The sequence below is a fragment of the Hemiscyllium ocellatum genome, chromosome 46, assembly GCF_020745735.1.
Source record: "Hemiscyllium ocellatum isolate sHemOce1 chromosome 46, sHemOce1.pat.X.cur, whole genome shotgun sequence".
NCBI lineage: Eukaryota > Metazoa > Chordata > Chondrichthyes > Orectolobiformes > Hemiscylliidae > Hemiscyllium > Hemiscyllium ocellatum.
Genome location: NC_083446.1, coordinates 7,383,986 through 7,409,766, shown reverse-complemented (window position 1 = coordinate 7,409,766; position 25,781 = coordinate 7,383,986). Strand labels below are relative to the sequence as shown.

The following is a 25,781-nucleotide window of genomic DNA, read 5'->3' as shown; positions in this document are numbered from 1 at the left end:
GAGAAATCTGTGTTACTACCTTAGTAATGCATCTGAGAGCTACTGTATGTCAATGCATTATTGAGTGAGTTGTTGCGAGAAGGTGTAGTTAGTAAGTTTGCAGACAACACCAATATTGGTGGCGTAGCAGTCAGTGAAGACGGTTTTCTAAGATTGCAAAGGGATTTTGATCAAATGGGTCAATGGGACGAAAAATGGGGTTCAATCTGGATAAATGCGTGGTATTGCATTTTGGTACGACAAATAAGGGTAGGGCTTACATAATTAATGGTAGGGCCTTGGGTAGTGTTGACGTTTTGGGCAAAACTCCCTCATCAGGAATGAAGGGCTTTTGCCTGAAACGTCGATTCTCCTGCTCCTGACCGGCAGCACACTCTGATCCCCAGCATCTGCATACCTCACTTTTGCCCTGGGTAGTGGTGTAGGACAGCAGGACCGAGGGCGGGTTCAGGTCCATAGTTCTTTGAAGTTTGCGTCGCAGGGTGTTTAAAAAGGCGTTTGGCACACTTGCCTTCATGGCTTAATCCTTTGAGCTGGGACGTCATGTGGAGGTTGTACAGGACATTGGTGAGGCCTCTTCTGTATCCAGTTCTGGTCGCCCTGTTATAGGAAGGAGCTTCTTAAGCTGGCGATGGTTCAAAAGGGATTTACTCGGATGTTGCCAGGTATGGAAGATTTGGATTCTAAAGAAAGGCTGGGACTTATTTCCCTGGAGAGTAGAATGTTGAGGGGCGACCTTAGAGGTTTATAAAATCATGAGGGTTAATGGTAATTGTCTTTTCCATAGGGTGGGGATTTCAAGATGAGGGGGCACATGTTTAAGGTGAGGGAGAGAGATTTGAGGGGCAAAGTTTGTACGTAGAGGGTGGTTCGTGTGTGGAATGAGCTTCCTGAGGAAGTGTGGACACAGTTACAACATTTAAAAGACATTTGGATAAGGACATGAACAGGAAAGGGTTTGGAGGGAGATGGGCCAGGAGCAGGCAGGTGGGTCTAGTTTAGTTTGGGGATTATGGTCGGCACGGACTGGTTGGAATAAAGGGTCTGTTTCTGTGCTGTATGACTCGATGACTCTTTAAGAGACACATGCCACACAGTATAATAAAAGCAACATACACAGGGTGCTGAGGATCTGCAGGAGAAACAGAAAGTGCTGGAGAAACTCAGCAACTGTGCAGAAGGAAACAGAGTTAATGTTCCAAATTCAAGCCTTAACTGTCTCTCTTTCTCTCTGCTGAGTATTAATTACACTTTCTGTTTTCTTCGGCTACACTACATCTGTCACGTGGACACTGAAGAAAGCTGGTTGTTGTTGTGTTCGGTTACACAGTCTGTTTCATCAATGATAGGTATGTTTCCTGGAGTGCAACATCAGCCCTCTTGGAGTCCTTGGCCTTTTCAGCAGCTTTTATTGTTCTGGAAATAAATGAGTTAGAAAATCGGGAACAGTGATTCAAAAACGCTCAAACTCTCTCCAATTCCTTGACCATTTTTCCTACGTTCGCCTCACTCCCAGGTCTAAACCAAGTCCTGTTTTCGCCCAGAATCTCACACGCCTCCCAGCAGGTGCTGGCTGGATTGTGAAGACAATGGGAACCCTATGAATTTCTGATGCCTTCTGGCACATCTCCATAAGACCATAAGACATAGGAGTGGAAGTAAGGCCATTCAGCCCATCGAGTCCACTCCGCCATTCAATTACGGCTCAACGCCACTAACCCGTATTCTCCCCGTAACCCTTAGTTCCTTGCGAGATTAAGCGTCTTCCTGCTCTGGTCAGTATTTCCTGGATTAAATGTTGTTCAGAAATGTGGCTGGGAGCTCTCTCTCCCAGTAGAGAATCCCTCCAGTATGAAAGCAGGCCATTCGGCCCATCGAGTCCACACTGACCCTCTGAATGGCATCCCACCCACACCCACCCTTATCCCTGTAACTGCTATGGCTAACCCAGCTAACCTGCACATCCCTGGACACTATGGGACAATTTAGCACGGCCAATCCACCCTAACCTGCACAGCCCTGGGCACTACAGGACAATTTAGCACGGCCAATCCACCCTAACCTGCACATCCCTGGGCACTATGGGACAATTTCCTATGGCCAATCCACCCTAACCTGCACATCCCTGGGACACTATGGGACAATTTCCCATGGCCAATTCACCCTAACCTGCACATCCCTGGACACTATGGGACAATTTAGCATGGCCAATCCACCCAAACCTGCACATCCCTGGACACTATGGGACAATTTAGCACGGTCAATCCACCCTAACCTGCACATCCCTGGGCACTATGGGACAATTTAGCATGGCCGATCCACCCTAACCTGCACATCCCTGGGCACTATGGGACAGTTTAGCATGGCCAATCCACCCTAACCTGCATATCCCTGGGCACTATGGGACAATTTCCCATGGCCAATCCACCCTAACGTGCACATCCCTGGGCACGATGGGACAATTTCCCATGGCCAATCCACCCTAACCTGCACATCCCTGGGACACCATGGGACAATTTCCCATGGCTAATCCACCCTAACCTGCACATCCCTGGGCACGATGGGACAATTTCCCATGGCCAATCCACCCTAACCTGCACATCCCTGGGAACTATGGGACAATTTAGCACGGCCAATCCACCCTAACCTGCACATCCCTGGGCACTATGGGACAATTTAGCACGGTCAATCCACCCAAACCTGCACATCCCTGGGCACTATGGGGCAATTTAGCACGGCCAATCCACCCTAACCTGCACATCCCTGGGCACTATGGGACAATTTAGCACAGCCAATCCACCCTAACCTGCACATCCCTGGGCACTATGGGGCAATTTAGCACGGCCAATCCACCCTAACCTGCACATCCCTGGGCACTATGGGACAATTTAGCACAGCCAATCCACCCTAACCTGCACATCCCTGGGCACTATGGGGCAATTTAGCACGGCCAATCCACCCTAACCTGCACATCCCTGGGCACTATGGGACAATTTAGCACGGCCAATCCACCCTAACCCTGCACATCCCTGGGCACTATGGGACAATTTAGCATGGCCAATCCACCCTAACCTGCACATCCCTGGGCACTATGGGACAATTTAGCACGGCCAATCCACCCTAACCCTGCACATCCCTGGGCACTATGGGACAATTTAGCATGGCCAATCCACCCTAACCTGCACATCCCTGGGCACTATGGGACAATTTAGCACGGCCAATCCACCCTAACCCTGCACATCCCTGGGCACTATGGGACAATTTAGCATGGCCAATCCACCCTAACCTGCACATCCCTGGGCACTATGGGACAATTTAGCACGGCCAATCCACCCTAACCCTGCACATCCCTGGGCACTATGGGACAATTTAGCACGGCCAATCCACCCTAACCTGCACATCCCTGGGCACTATGGGACAATTTAGCACGGCCAATCCACCCTAACCTGCACATCCCTGGGCACTATGGGACAATTTAGCACGGCCAATCCACCCTAACCTGCTCATCTTCGGACTGTGTGGGGAAACCCGATCTCCCGGGGGAAACCCCACGCAGACACAGGGGAAGACCGTGCAAACTCCACACGGACAGTTGTCCGAGGGTGGCATCGAACCCTGGCTCTGTGTGGTAGCAGTGCCATCCTTTATTCTTAAGGGGGAGGTGACAGCCTAGCGATATTATCGCTGGACCAGTAATCCAGAGTCCCAGGTAATGTCCTGGGGCCCTGGGTTTGAGTCCCGCCACAGCAGATGGGGGAATCTGAATTCACGAAAAATCTAGAATTAAGAGCCTAATGCTGACCAGTGAATCCATTCTTGGGGAAAGAACCCACTTGGTTCACTAATGCCCTTTATGGATGGAAACTGGCATTCTTACCAATGTGACTCCAGACCCACAGTGGGATGGTTGACTCTAAACGGCCCTCTGGGCAATTAGGGATGGGATCGGACAATAAATGCTGGTCTAGCCGGTGATGACCTCATCCCGTGAGTGAATAACAAAAATGAACTCCAAAGCCCTTGAAATAAGGGCCAACCTTCCATTACCCTTCATGATTACCTGCTGTCCCTGTGTACTACCTTGAAACATGAGGGCGAGGATTAATGAATGTTTGGAGGCAAGGATCAGCCCTTGTCAGATAGACACCCTGAGATGATAGGTTGACCAGGAAAAGTGTAAGAAAACTAAGGGAAGAGTTCTGGTAATCACATACAGCACACTCTATGCCAATCTTTGGGATCAGTGATCACCTCTCACCTTTTCACGGGTTGTACACCTTTTCTGCCTATTTAGGTCATGCTTCACACCTAAATTGAAAACATAAGCCTAATAAACTATTTTAAAAGTATTTAAATAGTTTAGAGCCCAAACCCAAACTCTTACTAAAGAGCTCATTGCTTGGCATCCATTGAGATCCTTTCGGCCATTTTGTTTTTAACATGTGTCTCAGGTCAGTGGGAATTTCCGACGTTACAAACCTGTTTTCCGTTTCTTCGATAGTTTCCGGTAAAGGGGTGTTCCGTGTTTCAGGCAGGAGAAAGGCAGTAATTCCCGCTATTATTGCCATCCCGCCGTATATGGTCATGGGCAGAAACGGGACGTAGTCGCCACTCATCCTTACGATGGGCGCTAACATGGAGCCCACGCGGGCCATTGTGCTCACAAGCCCCATTCCCGTCTGCCTGCGCGGGATACACAAGAGAACAGCGAGAGGGAGGAGATGGTTACGGAACATTTCACCTCGTTACAATTTTTCTGACGTCCTTTCCTCTTCCCATGAAAATACAGGCTCTGACTGTAATAGTCTACTACATCACATGCTACTTCCCATATAAGGTAAAGTCACCACAGTCCCACTCTCTCATTAGAATCACCACATAATCCCTACAGTGTGGAGGCAGGCCATTCGACCCATCGAGTCCACACCAATCCCTCCAAAGAGAATCCCCCCACCCCCCAACCCTGCATTTCCCACCTTAACCTGCACACCAAGAGGCAATTTCGCCAAGCCAATCCACCCTAACCTGCACATTCCTGAATACTATGGGACAATCATCCCGGACGAGCCCACGTTTCAATGGGGCGGCACGGTGGCTCAGTGGTTAGCACTGCTGCATCACAGCACCAGAGTCCCACGTTCAATCCCAGCCTTGGGTGACTGTCTGTGTGGAGTTTGCACATTCTCCCCGTGTCTGCGTGGGTTTCCTCCGAGTGCTCTGGTTTCCTCCCACAGTCACAAAGATGTGCTAAATTGCCCGTCGTGTTAGGTGCATTAGTCAGAGGGAAATGGGTCTGGGTGGGTTACTCATCGGAGGGTCGGTGTGGGCTTGCTGGGTCGAAGGGCCTGTTTCCATACTGTAGGGAATCTAATCTAATCTAAAAAATTTAGCACGGCCAATCCACCCTAACCTGCACATCCCTGGGCACTATGGGACAATTTAGTGTGTCCAATCCACCCTAACCTGCACATCCCTGGACTGTGGGAGGAAACCTGGCAGAATCCCACACAGACATGGGAAGTACTGCACACAGACTTCACCGGAGGGTGGAATCGGGCCCAGGGTCCCTGGCGCCGTGAGGCTGCAGCGCCAACTGAGCTGCTGTACAAAGAAAGAAGAAACCTCAGATAAATTCGCCTGATACTGTTGGGCAATTAATGTGCGCTAAACACGACCTCAGAGACACACCTCAGTGATTGTGGAGCAGAAAAAAGAACCGAAGCATGCTGGGATATTTGACTGTTCATTAACCCTGGGTGATTAAAGTGACCTCAACTGCTGGATTAGCCGAGATAAGGCTGGTCTGTTTTGGGCTGTGTTTATGACAGAGCCTTAACTCACTGTTCTAGTAAAGGCAGAAGATGAACTTGCTGAACTACAGCAGCTGAAGGAAAAAAAATATGTGGGTGTGTGTGTGTGGGGGTGTGTGTGTGTGTGTGTGTGTGTGTGTATGTGTGTGTGTATGTGTGTGTGTTGTGTGTGTGTTGTGTGTGTGTGGGTGTGGGTGTGTGTCTGTGTGTGTGGTGTGTCTGTGTGTGTGTGGTGTGTGTGTGTGTGTGTTGTGTGTGGTGTGTGTGTGTGTTGTGTGTGTGTATGTGTGTGTGTACATGTATGTATGTGTGTGTGTGTATGTGTGTGTGTGTGTGTGTTGTGTGTGTGGGTGTGTGTTGTGTGTATGTGTGTGTGTTTGTGTGTGTGTTGTGTGTGTGTGTGTTGTGTGTGTGTGTGTTGTGTGTGTGTGTTGTGTATGTGGTGTGTGTGTGTGTGGTGTGTGTGTGTGTTTTGTGTGTGTGTGTGTGTTGTGTGTGTGTGTATGTATGTGTGTGTGTGTATGTGTGTGCGTGTGTGTGTGGTGTGTGTGTGTATGTATGTGTGTGTGTGTGTGTGTGTACTCACCTGACCACTGTAGGGTAGAGTTCGCCTGAAAAGAGATAGCAACAGCTGAAGGCTGCGGACAGACACCCTTTCCCAAGGGCAGCGAATAACGTTCGCAAGGACTGCATCTCTGTAGGAAAAACAGAACAGCTCGAAGTTTACTGACTAATATTTTGAACAAATTGACTGTGGGGTGAAAGGCGTCGACCTTTTGAGGTGACGTGTTGTGCTGTACAGGCAGAAATTCCACTGGAGTATTTACCAATTGGTTACAAACAGAAGCACAGCAAATGTTTTATTAATCGGCAGCTATATAAAGGGTTACATCAGTTGATTGGATATTCCAGATAATCAAGAGGTTCACATAATCAATGTAAGAACACACACTGAGTAACAGAAATGTAATTCAGGGGTATGCACATCACTTTAGTAACAGCTTACATCACTACAGCATTGAATTAAATAAAACTTAACAGCAAAATGGTGGATTACTGACTCGCACTGCTGCCTCATGGGACTATCCCACCCTCGGGCGACTGTCTGTGTGGAGTTTGCACTTTCTCCCTGTGTCTGCGTGGGTTTCCTCCAGATGCTCCATTTTCCAAAGGTGTGCAGGTTAGGGTGGGATGGCCATGCTAAATTACCCTGTAACATCCGTGCCCGTGCAGGTTAAGTGGGTTAGTCGTGGGGAAACGCAGGGTTACGGGGATAGGGTCAGTATGGGTTCGATGGGCTGAAAGGCCTACTTCCACATTGTGGGAATTCTATGATTCAGGGACCCTTCGCACTCACACCTCAGCAGACTGCTCAGAGATGGAGTCATAGAGATGTACAGCATGGAAACAGACATTTCGGTCCAACCCATCCATTCCGACCAGATATCCCAACCCAACTGTGGTATTTGAGGAGAAATTAACTCAAAGTTGACTCAACTGTCAATGTGGCCATTTGATTGAAGAACAAGTATTATTTATATTCAGGTAAATAAAGTAGAAAAGCTATAATTGTTGGACAGAATATTCATGGTATATAATTTTTCCCGGTTTATCGAGAGTGCCAGATGATAAGGTTAACAAAAGGTTTGCAGTATTTCTACATAGACAAGGACATATAAGTCAGGAGTGAGAGCATGTCTCTCAGCCTTTGATCCACCATTCAATGAGATCTGATTACCCCACATTTCTCATCCTGTTCTCATTTCACTCCTTTACTTAACCAGAGTCTAAGAAGGGTGCCATCTTGTGGTAGGTTGGTCGGGTTCCTACCCCTGGACTGCAAAGCCAGGGGTTCAAGTCTTACTGGCTCCAGAGGTGTGTAATAACATCACTGAACAAGTTGATTAGACAAATAGGTTAAGTAAAACAAAAGAAGGGGCCCTCCTACCCTCCTACAGCGGTAGTATCCCTACTCCAGTCTGGGAGGTCCAGGTTCAAATCACACTTGCTCCAGAGGTGGCGCAGTGGTTAGCACTGCTGCCTCACAGCGCCTGAGACCTGGGTTCAATTCCCGACTCAGGCGACTGACTGTGTGGAGTTTGCACGTTCTCCCCGTGTCTGCGTGGGTTTCCTCCGGGTGCTCCGGTTTCCTCCCACAGTCCAAAGATGTGCGGGTCGGGTGAATTGGCCATGCTAAATTGCCTGTAGTGTGAGGTAAGGGGTAAATGTAGGGGTCTGGATGGGTTTGCGCTTCGGCGGGTCGGTGTGGAGTTGTTGGGCCGAAGGGCCTGTTTCCACACTGTAAGTAATCTAATCTAAAGTGTGTAATGATATCTCTGAATGGGTTGTTTTGAAGAAATAGGTTAAAAAAAAATTAAGGAGGGGCCCTCTTGTGGGACAGTAGTAGTGTCACCACAGCAGACTGGGAGGTCTGGACTCAAGTCCCACCTGGTCCAGAGGTGTGCAATAATATCCTTGAGCAGGTTGATTAGGCTCACCAAAATAAAAGAAAGACAAGAACTTAAGTACCTCTGCCTCAAAAAAATTCAAAGGCTCCATTTCCACCGAGTAGGAGATTTCCAGAGAATCTGTGAGAACTGGGTGGCTATTTTACTCCAAACGGTGGTTCTTCAAGACGAGGTAACATGCCACCTCACGGCACCTTGTCAGGACTCCTCAGTATCTTACACTTTAATCAAACCACCTCTGGCTGTCCTAGACTCAGCGGACAGCAGCCGAACCTGTCCAACCTTCTCTCATGAGGTAAAGCACCCATTCCAGGGATCAGCCTGGTAAACTTTGTGTAAGAACTGCCTCCAAGGCATTTATATTCGTTCTTAAATAAGGAGGTCAATTAGAGGGTGGCACGGTGGCTCAGTGGGTTAGCACTGCTGCCTCACAGCGCCAGAGACCCGGGTTCAATTCCCGACTCAGGCGACTGACTGTGTGGAGTTTGCACGTTCTCCCCGTGTCTGCGTGGGTTTCCTCTGGGTGCTCCGGTTTCCTCCCACAGTCCAAAGATGTGCGGGTCAGGTGAATTGGCCATGCTAAATTGCCCATAGTGTTAGATAAGGGGTAAATGTATGGGTGGGTTGCGGGTCGGTGTGGACTTGTTGGGCCGAAGGGCCTTTTTCCACACTGTAAGTAATCTAATGCTGTACATAGAACTCCAGATGTGGTCTCACTAGTGGCCAATCTGACTGAATCATAATCTCCCTTATTTTGTCTTCAATTGCCCTCGCAATACACAATTCCATCCTATTAATATTCTTGCTGTACTTGCACGTCGCCTTTTGATATTCTCGCATTAGGACAACTGGATCGCTGTGAATCAGAGAGCTGCAATCTTATTGGCAACTAACTGAGATACAGTGAAAAGTTTTGTTTTGTGTGCTAACCAGAGAACATTGGTGAGGCCTCTTCTGGAGTTCTGTGCCCAGCTCTGGTCGCCCTGTTACAGGAAGGAGATTACTAAGTTGGAGGAGAAAGTGAGGTCTGCAGATGCTGGAGATCAGAGCTGAAAATGTGTTGCTGGAGAAGCGCAGCGGGTCAGGCGGCATCCAAGGAGCAGGAGAGTCAACATTTCGGGCATAAGCCCTTCATCAGGAAGGAGGAAAGTGTGTCCAGCAGACTAAGATAAAAGGTAGGGAGGAGGGACTTGGGAAGGGGCGATGGAGATGTGATAGGTGGAAGGAGGTCAAGGTGAGGGTGATAGGCCGGAGTGGGGTGGGGGCGGAGAGGTCAGGAAGAAGATTGCAGGTTAGGAGGGCGGTGCTGAGTTCGAGGGATTCAACTGAGACAAGGTGGGGGGAGGGGAAATGAGGAAACTGGAGAAATCTGAGTTACTAAGTTGGAAAGAGTTCAGAAGAGACTTACCAGGATGTTGCTGGGAATAGAGAGATTGAGTTGTAAGGAGAGGCTGGATTGGCTGGGACTTCTTCCACTGGAGAGTGGTAGGTTGAGGGGTGACCTGATAGAGGTCTACAAAATCATGAGGGGTATAGATAAGGTGAATGGCAGCTGTCATTTCCCTAAGGTGCAGGACTTCAAGACTAGAGGGTATATCTTTAAGATGAGAAGGAGAAAGATTTTAAAAAGACACAGAGGGCAGTTCGTGTGTGGAATGAACTTCCTGAGGAAGTGGTGGATGCAGGTGCAGTTACAACATTTAAAAGCCATTTGGATAAGGACATTAACAGGAAAGGGTTTGGAGGGATATGGATCAGGAGCAGGCAGGTGGGACTAGTTTAATTTGGGATTATGGTCTGCATGGACTGGTTGGGCCAAAGGGTCTTTTTCCATGCTGCATGACTCTATGAAATCAAACCTTACATAAGTATATTGGGGTAATAGAACAGAATGCAAAATGTCGTGTTACAGATACAGAGGAGTTGCAGAGAAAGTTCAACTCTAATGTACAAAACGTCTGTTCATAAATCTGATAACGGGGGGGGGGGGGGGAAAATACTGTTCTTGACTGTGCGTGTCCTCAAACCTTTGTATTTTCTGTCCGATGGAAGAGGGTGGAAGAGATTACAACCGGGGTGGGAGGGGTCTTTGATGATGTCCGCTGCCTTCCCCAGGCACTGGGAAATGTAGCAGGAGTCAATGGATGGAATGCTGGTGTTTCATGATGGATTGGGCTGTGTTCATAACTTTCTGTAGCTCCTTGTGATCTTGGACAGAGCAGTTCCCCCAACCAAGCTGTGATGCATCTTCAAAGTTTGTGCGAAGATTTGTAGCTCGGGTGCTTGTTGTAGTGGTTCTGTTCGCCGAGCTGGAAGTTTTTGTTGCAAACGTTTCGTCCCCTGGCTAGGAGACATCATCAGTGCTCTGGAGCCTCCTGCGAAGCGCTTCTTTGATGTTTCTTCTGGCATTTATAATGGTCTGTCCTTGCCGCTTCCGGGTGTCAGTTTTAGCTGTCCGCTGTAGTGGTTGGTATATTGGGTCCAGGTCGATGTGTCTGTTGATGGAGTTTGTGGATGAATGCCATGCCTCTAGGAATTCCCTGGCTGTTCTCTGTCTGGCTTGCCCTATGATAGTAGTGTTTTCCCAGTCGAATTCATGTTGCTTGTTGTCTGAGTGTGTGGCTACTAGGGATAGCTGGTCGTGTCGTTTCGTGGCTAGTAGGTGTTCATGTATGTGGATTGTTAGCGGTCTTCCTGTTTGTCCTATATAGTGTTTTGTGCAGTCTTTGCATGGTATTTTATAAACTACATTAGTTTTGCTCATGTTGGGTATTGGCTCCTTTGTTCTAGTAAGTTGTTGTCTGAGCGTGGCTGTTGGTTTGTGATGCATCTGGATAGGACACTTTCTGTGGTGCAGAAAGCTCCCTTGTGAAGTCATTTTTCTCCGAGGGCAATTTCATGTTTTCCAACATTATACTCCATTTTCCCATTCATTTCATCTGTTTCGATCTCTTTGCAATATCCTTATGTCCTTTCCACAATCTTATATTCTCCTTTTGACTGTGTCATCAGTAAATTTGGCAACCATATCTCCAGTCCACTCATCCAAGTTATTAATGCCCATTGTAAAAGTTGAGAGCCCAACACTGGTCCTTGTGGCACCCCACTCATTAGTCTATGCCAACTCTCATCGCTTCCTCCTGTCTGATTTTTGTCTGCTCAAATCTTTGATCTGCATCAATTTGTTAACCCTGACACCATGAGCTTTTAATTTCTCCAATGACCTTTGATGTGCCTCCTTAACAATTCCTGCTCCTCGGATGCTGCCTGACCTGCTGCGCTTTTCCAGCAACACATTTTCAGCTCTCCTTAACAATAACCTTGCAGCAATTTAAATGTGGTATTATCCAAAGGATAAGCATCTAGGGATAAAGGCAGCAGAGACATGGGAACACCACCCCCTTGTAAGTCCTTTCCGAACCACTCACCATCCTGACTTGGAAATATATCAGCCGTTCCTTCACTGTCGCTGGGTCAACATCCTGGAATTCCCCTCTCTAAGGGCATTGTGGGTCAACCTACAGCAGGGGGACTGCAGCGGTTCAAGAAGGCAGCTCAACACCACCTTCTCAAGGGGCAAGAAATGCTGGGCCCAACCAGCGACACCCACATCCCACTAATGAATAACTAAAAACATAAATCCAATGATCCCCCATTATGCACAATGCACATTACTTCATTGAAGAACTTCAATGGATTGTTCGATAAACATGATTGTCCTTTCTCTAAACCATGTAGACTCTGCCCAATCACCTTTTACTCATCAACATGCCATTGCTATAGCATCTTCAATCATAAGTTCTTACATCTTACCTGTGGAACATCCCTCGGGGGGGGGGGGGCGGAACATTTCTCAACTGGGGTAAAAATTGACCAAGTTCTGTGACTATCAACCCTTACCTTTCGGGACAAAGATGTTCACCAGGTTCAGGCTCCCTGCCAGGATAAGTGAAGCGGCTTGTGTGTACCTTCTTCCGATCAGGCTCATGAAGAGAAAGGCGAGCAGTTTCGCTGGGATGTCAACGGCTCCGAAAATCAGCTGGATGAGGTAAATGTCAACGCCAAACCCTTGTAGGTCTATCGCCAACCCGTAATAGGCAAAACTGGTCGAAAACCTATGACAACAAAGAGAAGGATCAGCATTCCCTTTAATTTTCCTTACTGGTAATTGCCTCCGATGTGCTTGCAACAGCGACTTTTGGGATCGGACGTCAGTGCTGTGATAGCATGCTGATGTCAGTCACTATGCATGGAATAGAGTCATACGTCATGGAAACAGACCCTTTGGTCCAACCAGTCCGTGCCGTCCATAACTTAGTCCCACCTCCTGTTCCTGGTCCATATCCCTCCAAACCCTTTCCTCTTCATGTCCTTATCCAAATGTCTTTTAAACGTTGTAACTGTCCCCACATCCACCACTTCCTCAGGAAATTCATACCATGTATGAACCACCCACTGTATAAACAAGTTGCCCCTTATGTCCTTCTGAAATGTTTCTCCTCTCACCTTTAAAAATATATGCCCCAAGTCTTGAAAGCCCCCCGCCCTTGGGAAAAGACTCTAGAGATTCACTGGAAGGGAGGCTGGTTTTCAGGATAGTCTAGGCTATGTTCACAACTCTTTGTAGTTTCTTGCAGTCTTGGGCAGAGCCGTTGCCGTGCCACACTGTGATGCAAGTAAAGCATGTACCTTTAAGAGAGCAGCATGGTGGCTCATTGGTTAGCACTACTGCCTCACAGCGCCAGGGACCTGGGTTTAATTCCAGCCTCGGGCGACTGTCTGGGTGGAGTTTGCACGTTCTCCCCGTGTCTGTGTGTGTTTCCTCTGGGTGCTCCGGTTTCCTCCCGCAGTCCAAAGATAGACAATAGACAATAGGTGCAGGAGTAGGCCATTCTGCCCTTCAAGCCCGCACTGCCATTCATCATGATCATGGCTGATCATCCTTCATCAGTATCCTGTTCCTGCCTTATCTCCATAACCCTTGATTCCACTATCCTTGAGAGCTCTATCCAACTCTTTCTTAAATGAATCCAGAGACTGGGCCTCCACTGCCCTCTGGGGCAGAGCATTCCACACAGCCACCACTCTCTGGGTGAAGAAGTTTCTCCTCATCTCTGTCCTAAATGGTCTATCCCGTATTTTTAAGCTGTGTCCTCTGGTTCAGGACTCACCCATCAGCGGAAACATGTTTCCTGCCTCCAGAGTGTCCAATCCTTTAATAATCTTACATGTCTCAATCAGATCCCCTCTCAGTCTTCTAAACTCAAGGGTATACAAACCCAGTTGCTCCATTCTTTCAACATAAAATAGCCCCACCATTCCAGGAATTGACCTCGTGAACCTACACTGCACTCCCTCAATAGCCAGACTGTGCAGGTTAGGGTGGATTGGCCGTGCTAAATTATCCCATAGTGTCCAAGGAATGTGCAGGTTAGGGTGGATTGGCCGTGCTAAATTATCCCATAGTGTCCAAGGAATGTGCAGGTTAGGGTGGATTGGCCGTGCTAAATTGTCCCATAGTGCCCAGGGATGTGCAGGTTAGGGTGGATTGGCCGTGCTAAATTGTCCCATAGTGCCCAGGGATGTGCAGGTTAGGGTGGATTGGCCATGCTAAATTATCCCACAGTGTCCAAGGAATGTGCAGTCTCGGTGGATTAGCCATGGGATGTGTTGGGGCTGCAGGGATAGAATGGGATGGTCTTCAGAGGTTTAGTGTGGACGTGTTGGGCCAAATGACCTGTTTCCACACTGTAGGGATCCTTTGATATCTGTGTAACACTTTGCCATGCAATTGCCTAGTCACATCTTTAATTTGTAATCCATTCAGGGTGTTGTTTTGAGGATAAACCTTCTGAGCTGAAAATGTGTTGCTGGAAAAGTGCAGCAGCATAAGCTTCATTCATTCCTGATGAAGGGCTTATGCCCGAAACGTCGAATTTCCTGCTCCTTGGATGCTGCCTGACCTGCTGCGCTTTTCCAGCAACACATTTTCAGCTCTGATCTGCAGCATCTGCAGTCCTCACTTTCTCCTCGAAGATAATCCTTCTGACTCTAGTTCTCAGTGGGAGGCCTGTCTCAGTGCTGATTGGGAGAGGAAATGGCTTAGTGGAACTATCGCTCGACTGTTAATTCTGAGACCCAGGTAACGTTCTGGGCACTTGGGTTTGAATCCCACCACAGCAGATGGTGCACGTTGAATTCAATACAAAATCTGGAATTAAGAGTCTCATGATGATTGTGAATCCAATGCCAATTGCTGTAAAAACCCATCTGGTTCACTAATGTCCTTTAGGGAAGGAAACTGCCATCCTTACCTGGCCTACTTGTGACTCCAGACCATAGCAACATGGCCGATTCTTAACTGATTCCACATGTTTTTATTGAATTAAATTCAACCATTGGCCACGGCTGGATTCGAACCCAGGTCCCCGGAACCATTTACTGGATCTCTGGGTTAACAGTCAAAAAGTCGTGGTGCTGGAAAAGCACAGCCACTCAGGCAGCATCTGAGGGGCGGGAGTCAACATTTCGAGGGTAAGGTCTTCATCAGGAATCCCGTATGCCCGAAACGTCGACTCTCCTGCTCCTTGAATGCTGGCTGAGTGGCTGTGCTTTTCCAAGCACCACACTTTTTGACTCTGGTCTCCAGCATCTGCAGTCCTCACTTCTTCCCTGGGTTAACGGTCTAGTCGTAACATTATGAGGCCATCGTGTACCACTTCACCTGACGCAGGAGCAGCCCCACCCTATTCAGCGTATTTGAAACCTTGTGATTTCAAACCAACCTGTTGGACTATGAACTGATGTTGTGTGACTTCTGACTTTGTCCACCCCAGTCCCAACCCTGGCACCTCCACAATCATGGCTTCTCTGCTCATGACCCGAAGGACTGGCTCCCCCATGACCACATGTACAGACAGGCAGTAACTCTCTGGTATTCTGTTATTACCCAATGACAGGCCAGCCTTGGTTCAGTAGTGACATCCTCACCTCTGAAGGATGAGGCGGGAACTAAGTAATGTCTCATGGTTGATTTCAGTTTAGTTATAATCACACATTAAAGGTAATAATTTATAGATCAATCTAATATTATCGTTTTTTGTTTAACAGTAGCCAACCTGGACCTTAGTACTCCAACATCATGACATAGGTAGTCAGAGTTTGGTATCCTTGCCTTTATTGGTCAGTGCATTGAGTATAGGAGTTGGGAGGTCATGTTGCAGCTGTACAGGACATTGGTTAGGCCACTTTTGGAATACTGCGTTCAATTTTGGTCTCCTTGCTATAAGAAGAGTGTTGTGAAACTTGAAAGGGTACAGAAAACATTTAGATTAGAGCGTGGAAACACGCCCTTCGGCCCAACAAGTATATACCGACCCTGGGAAGAGTAACCCACCCAGACCCATTTCCCTCTGACTAATGCACCTTACACCATGGGCAATTTAGCACGGCCAATTCACCTGGCCTGCACATTTTTGGACTGTGGGAGGAAGTCCACCCAGAACACGAGGAGACAGTCGCCCGAGGCTGGGATCGATCCGGGGTCTCTAGTGCAGTAAGGCAGCAGTGTTAACCACTGAGTCACCTGGAAGTTTTTTTTAGATTAGATTAGATTACTTACAGTGCGGAAACAGGCCCTTCGGCCCAACAAGTCCACACCGACCCGCCACCCACACATTCTCCTACATTTACCCCTTTACCTAATACTACTGACCTGACCTGCACAATTCACCTGACCCGCACATTCTTGGACTGTGGGAGGAAACCGGAGCACCCAGAGGAAATCCACGTAGACACGGGGAGAATGTGCAAACTCCACACAGTCAGTCGCCTGAGTCGGGAATTGAACCGGGGTCTCTGGTGCTGTGAGGCGGCAGTGCTAACCCACTGTGCCACCGTGCCGCCCTCTAATGATGATGTTGCCAGGGTTGGAGGGATTGAGCTATCAGGAGGGGCTGAATAAGCTGAGACTGTTTTCCCTGGAGTGTTGGAGACTGAGGAATGACTTTATAGAGGCTTATAAAATTACGAGGGTCATGATTAGGGTGAATAGCCAAGGTCTTTTTCCCCAGGGTAATGGGGTCCAAAACTAGAGGGGCATAGGTTTAGGGTGAGAGGGGAAAGATTTAAAAAGGACCTAAGGGGCAACTGTCTCACACAGAGGGTGGTGCGTGTATGGAATGAGCTGCCAGAGGAAGTGGTGGAGGCTGGTACAATGACAACATTTAAAAGGCATCTGGATGGGTATATGAGTAGGAAGGGTTTGGAGGGATATGGGCTGAGTGCTGGCAAATGAAAGGCATCTGTTCCAATGCTATACATCTCCAAAATGCTGTGACTCTACTCTTCGAACTGAACCAGAAAGCAGTAAGTGTGCCCATAACGTGGCTGCCGTGTTTTAATAGGTATTAATTAATTAATTAATTCCTGAAGAAGGGCTCATGCCCGAAACGTCGATTCTCTTGCTCCTTAGATGCTGCCTGACCTGCTGCGCTTTTCCAGCAACACATTTTCAGCTCTGATCTCCAGCATCTGCAGTCCTCACTTTCTCCTCCCAGGTATGAATTACAGCCTCAGCAAAGTTTCCTGAGTTTCTGCACTTGTCTGCCTCCTGTTGTCTGATTGGCTAAAGTCTCAAATGAGCAAATATTGGTTTCTGAGTATAAGACCGGCTGAAACTTACCCCTTGGAATCAGGAGTTCATGCAGTCAAGCCTGATCTTAGATTCCTGAATCTGGAATCAACATTGACGACTCATTGAGTATAACAGTGTTTCCCTGGCTGCCTCTTCTTCTTGTCTATCTGCTACATAATGCCCATCGACATCTCCTGCTCACAGAGTCATACAGCTCGGAAACACACCATGTTGTCCAACCAGTCCATTCCGAACAAAACCGCCGAACTAAACTAGTCCCGCCTGCCTGCTCCTGGCTCATATCCCTCCAAACCCTTTCTTATTCATGTCCTTATCCAAATGTCTTTTAAACTTTGTAACTGTCCCCGCATCCACCACTTCCTCAGGAAGTTCATTCCACATGTGGAACCATCTTCTGTTTAAAAGTATTTGCCCCCATATATTTTATAAATCTCTCTCCTCTCACCTTAAAAATATGTCCGAGTCTTGAAATTCCCCCACCCTAGGGAAAAGGCAATTACTGTTAACTCTACCTATACCTCTCATGACTTTTATAAAGTTTTATATGGTCTCCTCTCAACTTCCTATGTTCCTGTAAAAAATGTTTCAGCCTATCTTTATAATTCAAACCCTCCATTCTCGGCAACATCCTGGTAAATCTCTTCTGAACCCTCTCCAGTTTAATAACATCCTTCCTGTAACTGGGCGACCAGAACTGGACACAGTGATCCAGACGAGGCCTCACCAATGTCCTGTACAACCCCAACGTGACGTCCCAACTCCTGTACTCCTGAGCAATGAAGGCAAGCGTACTAAAAACCTTCTTAACCACCCTGTGATGCAAATTTCAAGGAATTACGTACCTGAAACCCGAGGTCCCTCTGTTTTACAACCATTCCCAAATTCCAACCATTAATTGCATCAGCCCCACCCTGTACCAAAATGTAACACTTTGTATTTATCCAGATTTAATTCCATCTGCCAATTTTCAGCCATAGTTAAGGAAAAATCATGATCCAAGTTAAAAAAGCAAACAAATAATTCCCAACAACTTACCAAACAAGCATGGTACAGCAGGCTATCTTGCGCATGACAGGAGTCCGGAACAGGTCTAACACACTTCGCCTGTTGTTATTGACCAACTGTTCACTTTCCATATTTGACTTCAGAGTCTGTGAAACACACACGTAAGGCTATGACATAATGTCGTTAAAATGTGTGTTCCCTTCTCCTATACGTTTGTGCCTTAAAGAAAAGCTGGGACCTTTTTCACTGGAGTGTAGGCAGTTCAGAGGTGACCTTATAGACGTGTATAACATCATGAGGGGTATAGATAGGGTCAATGCTTGGTGTCTTTTCCCTTGGGTGGGGGGATTTCAAGACGAGGGGGCACATTTTTTAAGGTGAGAGGAAAGACGTTTAAAAAAGACATGAGGGGGCAATTGTTTTTACATAGAGGGCGGTTCACGTGTGGAATGAACTTCCAGAGGAAGTGGAGGATGCAAATACAGTTACAACATTTAAAAGACATTGAGATAAGTACATGAATACAAAAGGTTTGGAGGACATAGGCCAGGGACTAGGTTTGTTTGGGATTATGTTCGGCATGGACTAGTTGGAATGAAGGGTCTGTTTCTGTGCTGTATGACATAAATGATCCATAGCTTAGTGCTCTTTAAAGAGTATTACAACAAACAAGGGTGATGAATAAACCATGGACATGAAACTGAAGTCCAGTGTATAGGGAGCCACCAACATGACTGAGTGCGGGAGAAGATAAGGTTAGTCTGAGGGTAGCGGATGTAAAATACCATCTCTCCTCCCTAGTTGGATGGCGCCAGCATGGCTGGAAGGCTGCCAGTTTCTTCCAAATGTACACCAGAGCAAGCTGGTCTGAAGCGAAACCTTCGAACCCGGCTAACCTCTTCAATCTCCCGCCCTTTCTGTTCGAAACATTGAGGTGCAATATCTTCTAACAGGATCCTAAGAATGTCAAACAACTGAAATACTGCAATAATATCGCGTATCTTCGCGAGGTCTGTTTTGCCCTCTTTCTTTTTTAATGAAGAAAGGTTGCGACAAGCAGTCTGCTCAAAGCCAATGAAGCAAGCAGCCTGTGAGGCCTGGGGGCTTGATTTTAAAAGTTGGAACAATAGAAGCAGCCTGGCTGGGTGGGGTCAAGCTCCCACAGAACCCGGGCTTTCAGTAGCAGTTGCTGGGGTCTTGAAGCTGGATGTGGAAGCTCTTCTTCCTCTATCTGTTACAGTGAGAAACTGGGGTTCTGGTCTTGCTGCTTGAATTGCCTGTGAGACAATCTATTTTACTAAATTTGCCTTTGCCAAGGGTGTGTTTATAGGATGTAACTCTGTTGGAACAGTTACTTAGTAGTAGTTTATATATATATATATATATATATATTATTTTGTTAAGCATTTCAATAGTTACAATTAAGCTATTTCTTTTCTTTTGAGTTTTATTTTGCCTGTATTTTAACTGTAGTGTAAAAGTAAAGTGTTAAAGTCGAGTAGTTTGACCAATTGAATTGCATCTGGAACACAACATCTTACACTTACTGTTAAAATCAAGAAACGTTAGGATCTAGGCTATGTTAATATATTTTGATTTGATTTGATTTATTATTGTCACATGTACTGAGGGACAGTTTTGTTTTAAGTGTGCAGTACAAGCAGATCATACTATACAAAGTGCATCGGGTGTTAGAACAGAGCAAGGAATACAATGTTATGTCTCCAGAGAAGGTGTACAGAGAGCGAGATCAACATGAGTTTGAAAATTGAGAGGTCCACTCTGGAGTCTGATAACAGCGGGGAAGAAGCTGTTCTTGAATCTGTGGGGACGTGTATTTAAACTTTTGGATGTGCTGCCTGACAGAAGAGGTTGGAAGAGATTAGTGGGCGGCACGGTGGCACAGTGGGTTAGCACTGCTGCCTCACAGCGCCAGAGACCCGGGTTGAATTCCCGCCTCAGGCGACTGACTGTGTGGAGTTTGCACGTTCTCCCCGTGTCTGCGTGGGTTTCCTCCGGGTGCTCCGGTTTCCTCCCACAGTCCAAAAGTGTGCAGGTCAGGTGGATTGGCCATGCTAAATTGCCTGTAGTGTTAGGTACAGGGATAAACGTAGGGGAATGGGTCTGGGTGGGTTGCGCGTCGGTGTGGACTTGTTGGGCCAAAGAGCCTGTTCCCACACTGTGAGTAATCTAATCTAATTATAACTGGGGGTGGAAGGAGCCTTTGATGATGTTGGCTGCCTTTCCGAGGTTTGGAAACAATTTGTCGAGTGTGGTGCTGGAAAAGCACAGCAGGTCTGGCAGCATCTGAGGAGCAGAGGAATTGACAATTCGGACATAAGCCCTTCATCAGGAAGGGCTACCCTAACAAGATGTCTCTGCAAGATTAGGGTAAAGACCATCAGTTCAGTGATGGAACAAGGTGGGGTGAGTTTCAGTGTAAAACGCACACTTTTAAGATCATCACTTACTTCAATAGTGAGTTTTTCCCCCTCCTCCTCCTTGCCATTCATTTTTGCCACCCTCCTGAGCTGTTTCAGGGCGACTTCAGCCTTGTCATTCAGAATGAGCCAGCGAGCAGACTCCGGGAACCACCTTGTGAGAACGACCACACACACACACACACAGAGGTTATTATCGCAACAGTGGGGGGAAAAAAAATCTTTCAGGCAACTTCTGATCATTTAGGAGGGTGCCACAGCACAGAGATGGAAAAGAAGGATAAATTCTCGATACCACATCCTATTTTTCACAATTCTTTTTCCTTAACACAGGGTTACTTGCTAACTGAGTAGTTGTTCAGGTAACAACTACACATTAAGCTTTTGCAAGTACCCCATTTTGGACGTAAACATGAACAGGACGTTGAATGGGGATTAGAGTTTATTGTCACGTGTACTCAGGTACAGGAGTACAGTGAAAAGTATACAACGTAGTCATTCCCGGCATTATCTTAGGCACAAAAGTACCTAGGTGCAAAATCTTGGGTACAAAGTAGAAAAAACAATAAAAGGTTAAACATTACAGTCCCTCTTAGTATAAAGTAGAAAGATAAAGAAGTTAAAAGTTAGACATCACAGTTATTCTTAGAATTAAGTAGAAAAAAATAAAGAAATAAAGTTAAAAGTTCAAAAGTTTTTCTGAAGTGCTGAGTCATGCTGAGTTTGCACTCCCTGTATCTCCTCCATTTTGACTCAGACTCCAGGTGACCTGGGAGTGCCTTGCTCTCACCATCAGGTTGGACTCATTCTCCCCTCTGCCTTGCACGGACCCGCTCTCCACAGAGAGCCAGTACGTTAAAGAAAGGAACGAAAGCAGTGAAAGAAGAAAAATAAAACGTAAATGCGACCGAGAAAGGCTCATGTTCTGGTGACATGGGTCCGGAATCCTGCCATGGTGAGGTTTGAGTTCAATTTAAAATCTTTGAATTTAAAACAAACAAGTTGGTCTAATGAGGACCACGTAATTAAGTGTCAATTGTTGGAAAAGCTCACCTGGTTCACTAATGTTCTTTAAGGAAGAAAATCTGCTCCCCTTTTACCTGGTCTAGCCTACATATATTTCCAGACCCACAGACCATGTGATAGACTCTTAACTGGTCCTCTGGGCAACTAGGGATTGGCAATACATGTTAGTTCCATCATCTCTCAAACCTTCTTAACTAGCTTGTGAGTCGCACCATCTCGTCTAACTTGTCTAACTATTTAGTTCAACCATCTCTTCTAACCTTTCTAACGAACTAGTTAGTTTAATCATCTTGTCTAACCTTTCTAACAAGCTCAAAGAGTCACGGAGCTGTTACTGCGCAGAAACAGACCCTTTGGGCCAACTCGTCCATTCCTATTAGATATTCTAAATTAATCTAGTCCCGTTTGCCAGAGTTTGGCCCATATCCCTCTAAACTCTTCCAATTCATGTACCCATCCAGATGCCTTTTAAATGTTGCATCCACCACTTCCTCTGGCAGCTCATTCCATGCACGCGCCACCCACTACGTGAAAATGTTGCTCCCTTCGGTCCCTTTTAAATCTTTCCCCTCTCACCTTAAACCTATGCCCTTTAGTTTTGGACTCCCTTACCCTGGGAAAAAAGACCTTGGCTATACACCCTATCCATGCCCCTCATGATTTTATAAATCTCTAGAAGGTCACCCCTCAGCCTCCAAAGGTGTCTCCCCATAGCTCAATCCCTCCAACCTTGATCTTTAAGGGTCCCTATTCTCTCCTTAGTTCCCCCTTTTGTCCTTAATGCCCTTTGGATTCTCCTTAACCCTATTTGCCATAGCTATCTCATGTCCTCTTTTTGCCCTACTGATTTCCCTTTTAAGTATACTCCTACTTCCCTTGTACTCATCCAGGGATTCACTTGGTACATGCCTGACATATGCTTCCTTCTTTTCCTGGTTCAAAACCTCAATTTCTCTCGTCATCCAGCATTCCCTACACCTTCCAGCCTTGCCCTTTACCCTAGCAGGAACATACTGTCTTTGGACTCTTGTTATCCCATTTTCCAACTGTCCCTTTGTGTGCGAATATCCGCCCCCAATCAGCTCTTGAAAGTTCTTGGCTAACACCATCAAAATTGGCCTTTCTCCAAGTTAGAACTTTAACTTTTAGATCGGGTCTATCCTTTCCAATAACAATTTTAAGACTAATAGAATTATGATCACTGGCCCTAAAGTGCTCCCTCTACTGCGTTATTTCCCAAGAGTAGGTCAAGTTTTGCATCTTCTCTAGTAGGTACATCCACTTACTGGATCAGAAATTTTTTACACACTAAGTAAATTGCTCTCCACCCAAGCGCTTAACACTGTGCCAGTCCCAGTCTATGTTTGGAAACTTAAAAGCCCCTACCATTGCCACCCTATTATTCTTCCTGATAGCTGAGAACTTACAAATTTGCTTCTCAATTTCCCGCTGATTATTGGGAGGGTGGGAGGGAAGAGCAGTGGGTGCTCTAGTGCAATCTCAATAAGGTGATCACCCTTTCTTACTTGTCAGTTCCACCCAAATAACTTCTCTGGACGTATTCCCAGAAATATCCTCCCTAAGTACTACCTGTATTGTTAACCCTAATCAGAAATACCACACCTTCTCCTCTCCTGCCTATCTATCCATCTATACCCTGGAACATTAAGCTGCCAGTCCTGTCCATCCCTGAGCCATGTCTCTAATCGCTATCTTTTGCCCGAAACGTCGATTTCGCTGCTCGTTGGATGCTGCCTGAACTGCTGTGCTCTTCCAGCACCACTGATCCAGAATCTAATCGCTATGATGTCCCAGTCCCATGTTCCCAACCATGCCCTGAGTTCATCTGCCTTACCTATCAGCCCTCTTGCATCGAAATAAATGCAGTTTAATTTATCAATTTTACCTCCTTTTCCCAACTGTACCAGCCTCAGACTGATCTCTTTTCTCACTATCTCTCTGGGCTCCCCATCCCAACCTCTCCATACTGGTTTAAATCGTCCTGAGCAGTTCCAGCAGTATTTAATCCCCTTCCAATTCAGGTGCAGCCTGTCCTTCTTATACAGGTCTGGGAAGAGATTCCAATGATCCAAAAATGTGAATCCTTCTCCCCTGCACCAGCTACCCGCATTCATCTGCTCCAACCTCCTATTTCTACCCTCATGGCACCGGGAGGAATCAGTTCTTCCTAATCTCGAGGGCCTCCTTTTTAAATTCCTGCTCAATTTCTTATATTCTCTCTTCAGAATCTCGTCCTTTCCTCTTCTGGTGTCATTAATCCCAATGTGTAAACGATCTCCTGCTGGTCTCTCTCCCCGCCGCACCCTCTCTGACATACCCTTTATGCTGGCACCATTCTGATGCAGCTGCAGAAATGTCAGTCCCTTTGACTAGAGTGTCCCCTGTCACAATCAGTCACTTGCTCCTGACATGCCCTTCACTATGTAGAATCAGTGTCACTCACAGAAACCTGGGTGTCAGTGCTACATTCCCCCGAGAGTCCATCATTCCCTACCTTTTCCAAAACAGCATACAGTAGTACCTTGATTATCCGAATTTCGGATTATCCAAATAAGATCTCAAGGTCCCGTTAAAAACATGACATCGAAGTGAATTTGGATAACCTGTACTGAAGAACATGTGAAAACGCTGGCAAAAAACCAAATGTACACATGCACCTCAGCAACTGGATATTTCTTACGTAAGGGTTAGTTACCCAGCCCTTTGCAAAAGCAAATGCTTTATTCCTATCACTTTACTGGACCATTCATGAAAAAAATGACAGGGAAAGTAAACATATGCGTAAGGCGGCACTTATGTCTTTCTGTCGCGACACTGAGTTCAGCAGAAACTGATAAATGCTGTTGCAATTGTAGAAACTGTGCGGGACCTTGCTTAATGCTGAGATTTCATATACTTATGTGATGGTCAGGGTTTAGCCCTTCTCAGTTTAACCTGCAGTTTGCAGAAGTTAGTTTGTTTAAATAGCAAGCTCATCAAAATTATAGATTTAAACAAACTCCCCGGTGGAGCACAGCATTAGATCAGTATGGCTTCCCTTGTTTAAGGTCAAATCAGTTATCTGAATAATCAGTTATACGAGTGACATACTGCCGCCCATCTCGTTTGGATAATCATTTGTACTTGTTTGAGATGGGGATAGCCACAGGAGACTCCTGCCTACTTCTCTCACCTTTCATCAAGATAACCCATCTACCTGACTGGATCTGCGATTTTTCTACCTTCCTGCAAGTACCACCCATCAGCTCCTGTAAATTCCTCATTGCCTCTAGCTACTGCTCCAACCAATCCATGTGATCCGATAGGATTCGCAGCCAAACACATTTCCTGCAGACGTAATCATCAGGAACGTGGAAACTCTCCATAATCTCCCACATCACTCTACTAAAGGCCGTCTTGCACTTTAACCATCTACAGACCCAGAAAATAGCCCATTCTTACTGCTCTGAAAACACTGCCCTAGAATAACTTAATACTTTTGTTAAAAAAAGTTTAATCAAGACACAGATACAATAGGATCTTGATCAGATGGGCCAATGGGCTGAGAAGTGGCAGATGGACTTTAATTCAGATAAATGTGAGGTGCTGCATTTTGGGAAAGCAAATCTTAGCAGGACTTATACACTTAATGGTAAGGTCCTAGGGAGTGTTGCTGAACAAAGAGACCTTGGCGTACAGGGTCATATCTCCTTGAAAGTGGAGTTGCAGGTAGATAGGATAGTGAAGAAGGCATTTGGTATGCTTTCTTTTATTGGTCAGAATATTGAGTACAGGAGTTGGGAGGTCATGTTGCGGCTGTACAGGACATTGGTTAGGCCACTGTTGGAATATTGCGTGCAATTCTGGTCTCCTTCCTATTGGAAAGATGTTGTGAAACTTGAAAGGGTTCAGCAAAGATTTACAAGGATGTTGCCAAGGTTGGAGGATTTGAGCTTTACAGAGACGCTGAACAGGCTGGGGCTGTTTTCCCTGGAGCATTAGAGGCTGAGGGGTGACCTTATAGAGGTTTACAAAACTATGAGGGGCATGGATAGGATAAACAGACAAAGTCTTTTCCCTGAGGTGGGGGACTCCAGAACTAGAGGGCATAGGTTTAGGGTGAGGGGGAAAGATATAAAAGAGACCTAAGGGGCAACATTTTCACACAGAGTTGTACGTGTATGGAATGAGCTGCCAGAGGAAGTGGTGGAGGCTGGTACAATTGCAATATTTAAAAGGCATCGGATGGGGACATGAATAGGAAGGGTTTGGAGGGATATGGGCCGGGTATTGACAGAAGGGACTAAATTGGGTTGGGATATCTGGTCGGCATGGACGGGTTGGACCAAAGGGTCTGTTTCCGTGCTGTATATCT

At 46.5% G+C, this 25,781-nt stretch overlaps 1 protein-coding gene across 1 annotated transcript in view; it reads right to left on the bottom strand.

Annotated features, from left to right (window-relative positions):
- Positions 1 to 347: 347 nt before the first annotated feature.
- LOC132836136 (solute carrier family 22 member 6-A-like) overlaps positions 348 to 25,781 on the bottom strand; it is a 42,390-nt gene continuing 16,956 nt past the window's right edge. Inside the window, exons 5-10 of the mRNA XM_060855446.1 lie at positions 20,411 to 20,534; positions 17,970 to 18,085; positions 12,179 to 12,393; positions 6,397 to 6,505; positions 4,480 to 4,683; positions 348 to 1,416 (exon numbers count right to left, since the gene is read on the bottom strand). Of these exons, the coding sequence (XP_060711429.1) occupies positions 1,323 to 1,416; positions 4,480 to 4,683; positions 6,397 to 6,505; positions 12,179 to 12,393; positions 17,970 to 18,085; positions 20,411 to 20,534 (862 nt within the window). The 3' untranslated portion in view covers positions 348 to 1,322. The remainder of the gene's footprint in view (positions 1,417 to 4,479; positions 4,684 to 6,396; positions 6,506 to 12,178; positions 12,394 to 17,969; positions 18,086 to 20,410; positions 20,535 to 25,781) is intronic.